General features: G+C 34.8%; 1 protein-coding gene across 2 annotated transcripts; it reads right to left on the bottom strand.

The window, feature by feature from the left end:
- Positions 1-394: 394 nt before the first annotated feature.
- On the bottom strand, positions 395-5,323 carry LOC149173937 (cell division cycle 20.2, cofactor of APC complex-like). Of its 2 annotated transcripts, none has more exons than XM_089428042.1 (7): positions 4,996-5,323; positions 4,273-4,542; positions 3,610-4,188; positions 3,264-3,511; positions 3,062-3,140; positions 2,747-2,936; positions 395-1,148 (listed from the first exon to the last, which is right to left on the bottom strand). In XM_089428042.1, exons 1-4 carry the CDS (start codon positions 5,281-5,283, stop codon positions 3,365-3,367), a joined length of 1,284 nt encoding a protein of 427 aa, XP_089284168.1. In that variant the 5' UTR covers positions 5,284-5,323; the 3' UTR covers positions 395-1,148; positions 2,747-2,936; positions 3,062-3,140; positions 3,264-3,364. The 2 variants fall into 2 exon arrangements, with proteins under 2 accessions (XP_089284168.1, XP_089284167.1); XM_089428041.1 differs by having other exon boundaries at positions 396-1,141.
- Positions 5,324-6,887: the final 1,564 nt, after the last annotated feature.

A 6,887-nucleotide genomic window follows, 5' to 3' on the forward strand; every position in this document is an offset into this window, starting at 1 on the left:
TAAGAATTTATGATATTTAATTTATGGATTTATAATAAATATCTAGTCTTAATAATAAAATACAATATATTGACTCATTACACCTTAATAATAAAATAAAATATATTGAAGCATTACACCTTAATAATACAATAAAATATATTGATGCATTACACCTTAATAATAAAGTAAAATATATTAAGCATTACACCATTATGTATGAAAATTAAAAGAAATTATGCAGTTCACTTTTCACAGTTGTTTTTAAAACATTTTATTCTAAAGAAATGTTCACTACAACTCATAGTTGTTTTCAAGAGTAATTAAAGAATCTGAGAATTGAATTAGATAGATCCCATATGTAATTCCAGAACTTCATTCATATTATGATTTACGCCAGTGAAATGTATATATTGTAGATTCAGTAAAGGAAAATACAAGGCAATTCGATTCAATGAGAAATTGTAATTCAGAACCCTAAGCACCAGAATAACAACAGAATTTTGAAAGTTAAACTATTTTCAGAAAATCTGTATCTAAACACTTGGATTTATATCCACACACAGGCATTGACCTTTCAAAAAAAATGATCAAAAGCTTTGAAGTAATGGAGACTGCTCATCAACATTTTTTCATGTATCTTGGTTATTCACAATGCCTTGAACATTAATCCAAGAAAGACTTCAAGTTGATTTCAATTTAAGAAGCTGAAAGGTGGAAAAATTTCCTTTCGATTGGTGGCATTGAAAAATGCCGTTGGAATATTATGGGACAGACATCAATAGATATTGATTATCAATGCCCAAAGGGAAGAGGGAGGAGCTACAATGAGACAATTGTCAGTAAAGAATGCAATACAATAAAATGAAATTACAAGACAATTCATGCCATAAAACATAATAAAGATGAATCATAGATAGTATCAACCAGAAACACTTACCAATTTAATTGTGCTGGAAAATTCTAGCACAACTAGCTAAGTACAGAACTAATAACAAAAGAGCGCACCTTAGGATCTTGACATTTAAAAAATGCAATTGAGGAACTATGCTACTCTTCTCCATATGATTCTTCTTAGGAGAGTTGAACCCATCCTCCAACATCTTAGAATGCTATCAAGATCCCATGTTCCTTAAAGGCACCTTGAACTATCTTCTTTAACCTGTGTACTAAAGAGAAATAATTCATTGTGTTAGACAAATGTTATGGAAGTGCTAAGTATAGCAATGCATAACAAATTAAACAGTATCCTGCAAACTCAAAATGTCTTTCATTTAATAAATTTTGCTACATTAGATTGAAATACTTGACAATGTGTCATTTAGCCTGCTTCTAGAGGAAAACCTAGAATTTATCTTAATTATTTCCACTGATTTTTCACAGACCTCATTTGCGGATTACATCTCATTGATCCAATTTTAACTGTTGATTAAATGAATGAAAATGTGTTTGCTAGACATCTCGTAAATGGTAATATTATCAATCAGCCATATATAATAAATTATAAATCATCTGCAAATTATGAATAAATCTGACAAACTGAATGCTACCAGTATACCTGTCAGTATTTCCTTTAAATTACCTTGAAGGTAATTTAAGAAGGGGCAAAGACACAATTTCATCCGATTCATCATTAACTGAATTTATTACCAAAATTTACAGGGGAAGTGAAAATAAAAAAATGAAACCATGATTAAAATTTCAACTTAATTTGATTTACATGGTAGTGGTAACTTGTATTATCTGGTAAGAAAGGTATTACAAAACACATTTAGGAAATTAAAAAAAAAAAAATGAGAACATCCATGAAATAGTAGAGATGGGTATGTTTAATTCAGAGGTAACTGCAAATATTCTAATTAGCTGAACGTAGAGTATGAAAAAAAATTGTGTCATGCAAGCCAAAATATGGCAAGAATACAGCGGGAACCCAGATGGAGGAGTCGCAACAACTCCAAAAACCATCAAAGTTTCATAGAAAAATACAGGCACAGGATGGCTATCGGACAAAGCAAAAATGCCAGAACTTGAACCGATTTTAAATGCAAAGAAATACAGGATAAGACTGACTGGTCTCTCCAAGAGCCCAATAATAAATGTCAGTAATCATAGGCAAGATATAATGACCAGATAGGACCAATAAGCGTCAACTATTTCGACAAACATTCAAGATGTGTTTGGCGACATAGGGCAATCGTGATTGATCAGGAAGACAAATCCATGATAGCAGAGGAATACAGAATGTAATGGCTCATCAGTCAAACAGCCAAATAACATATATTAGTAACTGGAGGCAAGAGATGATCAGTGGATACAAGAAGCATAAACAATTTCCACAAAAATTCAAGATTTGTTTGGAGACACAGGACAAGGATTATTGATGAAGCCAGCAGTTCCATGAGAGCCAAGGTTTAAAACCATGGACATGACCTCGCAACAGGTACACAACACACAATGTCCATATTGCCTGTCCTGGCAGGACATGAGAAGCTCTCAATTTAGTGTCTGCTTCTTTAAGAAGTTAGTCAGTTCAGTGCAGTCAATATTTTTTAATGTTAGAATTGTAGCCACATGAGTCAGAGTAGTACTTATGTATGTGATTAGTTACTCTGATTAATATCAATCAATATCCTATGAGAATGCACACTTGACAAGAATTGCATGATGGGATAGTGTATCATATTACAGAAATAAAATATACAGGAGATAAAAATATAGATAGAAGTTCCTTACAGCTAATGAACAAGATAAATAATTCAAGCATTACCTGCAACATTGAGCATCCCCTCATCATCATTCCATGTGTAGAAGCATGGAGGCCTTTTTATAGATGTGAATCAGATACTTGCTAACAGCCATAACGTATCATTTTTGGAAGTCTTTGAAGTTTCAAAGACTTGCCAAACCACTTTAAAGCTTATCACGCAGCTGAAGAAATGGATCATTGTCTCACAAAGCTGTTGCAACATTGTTCCATCAGGGTCCACAATAGATAAAATACACAATTCATACTATGAGTACAGAACTATAGAGCGCCTGCAAAAGAGCTTTGCAAGCAGAAAATAAAACATCTAATTACTACCTTGAGTTGAACATCCATTCTGATTCCATGAATCTGGACAAATACTTGGCGGATGTGAGCATGAAACTTGCAAGCCCCTCTGTACACAATTCATGCTATATTACAAAGAAGAAATTGGAATTTGCTACAGGAAAATCCAACAGAACTATAGAGTGCCTGCAAAAGAGCTTTGTAAACAGAAAAAAGAACATCTAATTACTACCTTCAGTTGAACATCCATCCTGATTCCATGAATTTGGACAGATACTTCTTAGCGGATTTGAGTATATCCATCCTGATTCCATGAATTTGGACAGATACTTCTTAGCGGATTTGAGTATGAAACATGTTGAAAGCCTCTTTTGCATCTTTAGTCTTAGTCTTCTTTGAGGCATCGGAAGCCCCAAAAGCTTGCCAAAACCTGAGTGTTTCATCTGCTGCAGCTGACGCGACTGTGTACCCATCAGGACTCTGAAGAAGTAAATCAATGGTAAGGGTCGTTAGGACAAATCTAAAGGGAAAAAATGTATGCATGCATAAGTACTCATAAAAAGCATAAATTTTCATACCTGTGCCATATGAAGAACTCTAGCAGTATGCCCTGTAAGTTCAGTAATTTTCACCATGGATGGGTATTTCCATAAGGTTAACTGGTTCCGATTTAGCCCATGCGAACTCAATAACTCGCGCTCATGTCTATTCCACAGCAATGAACAGACTTGGGAATGGGTGTCGACGGTATTCAGGCAGGCACCTGTTTGAGTGTTCCAAACCTTTATAGAACCGTCTGAACTCCCTCCACCAGATGCCAAAAGATTGTTCTGGAAAGGGCACCATGCCAAGGCCTTGACTGCGTCACAATGTTCATCTAATTGGTGGAAATATTGAGAGGAAGGATTATGGGATGCCATGCTCTTGTCCCAAATGTACAGTAGATTGTCATTTCCCCCACTTGCAAGTTGTTGGCCAGAAGGAGACCATTTCAATCCACAAACCTCCTGGGTATGTCCCTTGTATGTTTGAACAATGTGGTCACGGATGCGAACATCATGATTGATTATAATCCCATCCAGTCCTCCTGTGGTGAGAATAGGACCATTCCAAGCAAGTGCACCAACACGCTCATGATGACCTTTCAAGGCTCTTAGCTGCAGTTGTATCATATCAAATTTAGCGATTGCCATTATATTAGAATGAGAAAACCTTGGCAGAGATAAACAAGTTTTATTTACCCTTTTATCAGATTGCGAGTCCCATAACTGTACAACAGAATTATTCAACCCAACGGCAATTTGCCTCCCATCGAGTGCCCAACTAACGCTGGTAACGGGACCCTCTTCTTCATCTGCAATCAGAAGCTGAGATATAGAGCTATCAGAAGCATGCCACAAGTATACAGTGTCGTTCAGGGCTATGGACAAAACATTGGTGGAACTCCAATCCAATAGATTCAAGTAATAATCATCCAGAAGGTCGGGCGCATCCAAGGTTCTATCTGCAGACTGCAATCAACATGGATAAGTTAAATTACTAGGTGAAGAAAGAAAGACAAAGGACAATGGTCCTCAGATAGGCATATCCAGTGTGCTAATAACAAAAATCCCAAATACTATGTAGTTTATCTGGTGTCCGAAGAGTATATCAATGATTAACACACAAAAAAATGCGATCATGGCTTTGTTTGCAAAGGGGTACTTTTCCTGTACTGAAATGATTTCTAACATTATTCTGTTAAAAAAAAAGTTAAAAAAGAATGGGCGTGGTAGCAATTTCAGCGTTGCAAATGAAAAAGAAAAATATCTGTATTACGCATTCCTCCATATGGGATAATGCTGCAGTTACAAATAGGATCAAGGGCTCTGATTCAATAACGAGTAAACATCAATGGTATTCAAGATTTGATTATGGAATATCTAGTGAAAATGACTGTAAAAAAATATGAAATCCAGGCCTACCTGTGGAATATATCTGCGTGCTCTTCTAGAAATAGGGAGATTAGGCAGCACATTTTCTTGTGAAGCCTGGGAAACAGTCGATGATTTTCCATTGAAAGAAAGAATTCTGCAATTGTTGTCAGCAGATGATTTTGCATTGAAAGAAAGAATTCTGCAATTGTTGTCAGCAGCACCGGCATTATTCAATAAAGTGGCTGCCATCTCCTTCTTGTATGCTTTTTTGGAAGGGGAGGGGGAAGGGAAGAGGGCATGGGTATCGTCATTGTCATTTTGCCTCTGCGTGACCATGAATCTAGCTACGTCCAAATCGATGGATCCTCTTGCCGGGATAAATCTATCGCTCTGTGATAGCAAAAACAATAAAACCAAATTTTGGTTCACACTTCCAATTGAACGTGCCAAAAATGGGAATGACCATGCTAATTGGGGGAATGGCATGTTTGCAGCATATAAATTATCCGTAAAAAAAAGGAGAGAATGCATACGTTGTGTTTATTCGTTGAAGCACCCTGTTTCTGCAGAGGACAGAGACATCGCTTCTCTGTGGAATGCCTGTTAGAATTCATTGAACTGCAAGGCGATTCCATTACTCCTACTCTAGTAAAATAACCCGACAAAACACAATGTATGACAAACAATCAATGTGCCTAAATTTAAATTCGCAAAACAAAAGAAATCAATAGTTGCAAAGGAATTTGAATCCAAAGAATGAGGATGTCTGGTTCTGAAAAACTTAAAAACACAAAACAAAACAAAACAGTAGTTCCAGATGAATTCCAAGACGTCTGGTTCTCCGAAAAAAACAATAGTTCCAGATGAACATAAACAGATTTAGGCCAGTGGTCATATAGCCAAAGTAGATGTGGCAGATTCCCAGCATTGCATTATTTGCGCTTCACGAGCCCAACATTAATATTTAATAATAATTTTCTAGGGTAATTATTGTTGGAACCTTAATGTGCGAAAAACTTTTTTTAAGGAGTTTTTTCCTCAAATTTCACTATATCAATGTATGCTTTTATGTAATATTAAATTTATTGAAAATAATCTTTATATTAAAAAGATTGAATTAGCTTGCTATTAGAGTAAAATATAAAATTGTTTTGATTACATTTAGTTTAAAGCAAAAGAAATAAATTAATAACCCAAAATTTAACCGACATTGGATAAGAGTGCAAGTTTTATCCATTAAACTATTAATTTTTTAAAAATAAGAGTGTAAGTTTAACCTATTAAACTATTAACTTTTTAAAAATAACTTAATTTTTTTTAAATAAAAATAATAATTAATCCATGTTTATTACATATAAAAGCCATAATTATAATACATTTTACTACTTTAAAAAAAATAATACAAATTATAATTTATTCAATTATAGTTTATTAAAATTTTATATTAACTTATAATATATTGTGGATTTATATAAAGAGATCGAATGATGTTTAGGGTATGGGCAACAAGGTAAGGGTTTTGGACTCTTGAGTTTGAGGTCATTGATATGGAATGATTGCGGTTACAAGTCTAAGCCTAGCTTGAGAAAGGTTATCGCAATCATCTCTCTCTAATCCAAATGAGAGCAAATGCATTAGCAAGAAACATTTTAGGAGGATTTTCTATCAAGGTTTATGTACCATGATTCTCTTATTTGGATTTTTCTGATAATTTAATTGTGACGTGCTTTTTTTGGAGGCTAGCCATCATGGAAGAACACATTGTGGACTATGGGGCAAATAGCCCTTATCAAGTCCAAACATTTTGACCACTCCACTCTAAGTCTCGAGGGACACTTGCCAATCTCAAGTATAATCTAGACGAGAGTGTTAATAACCCTATTAACTCTAGGAAAAACATTGAGGTGGTGATCCCTTTGTTCTATACTGAGATAGATCTC

The sequence above is a fragment of the Pinus tabuliformis genome, chromosome 4_2, assembly GCF_031772625.1.
Source record: "Pinus tabuliformis cultivar Carrire ecotype Pingquan chromosome 4_2, CPIR1, whole genome shotgun sequence".
NCBI classification, from domain to species: domain Eukaryota; kingdom Viridiplantae; phylum Streptophyta; class Pinopsida; order Pinales; family Pinaceae; genus Pinus; species Pinus tabuliformis.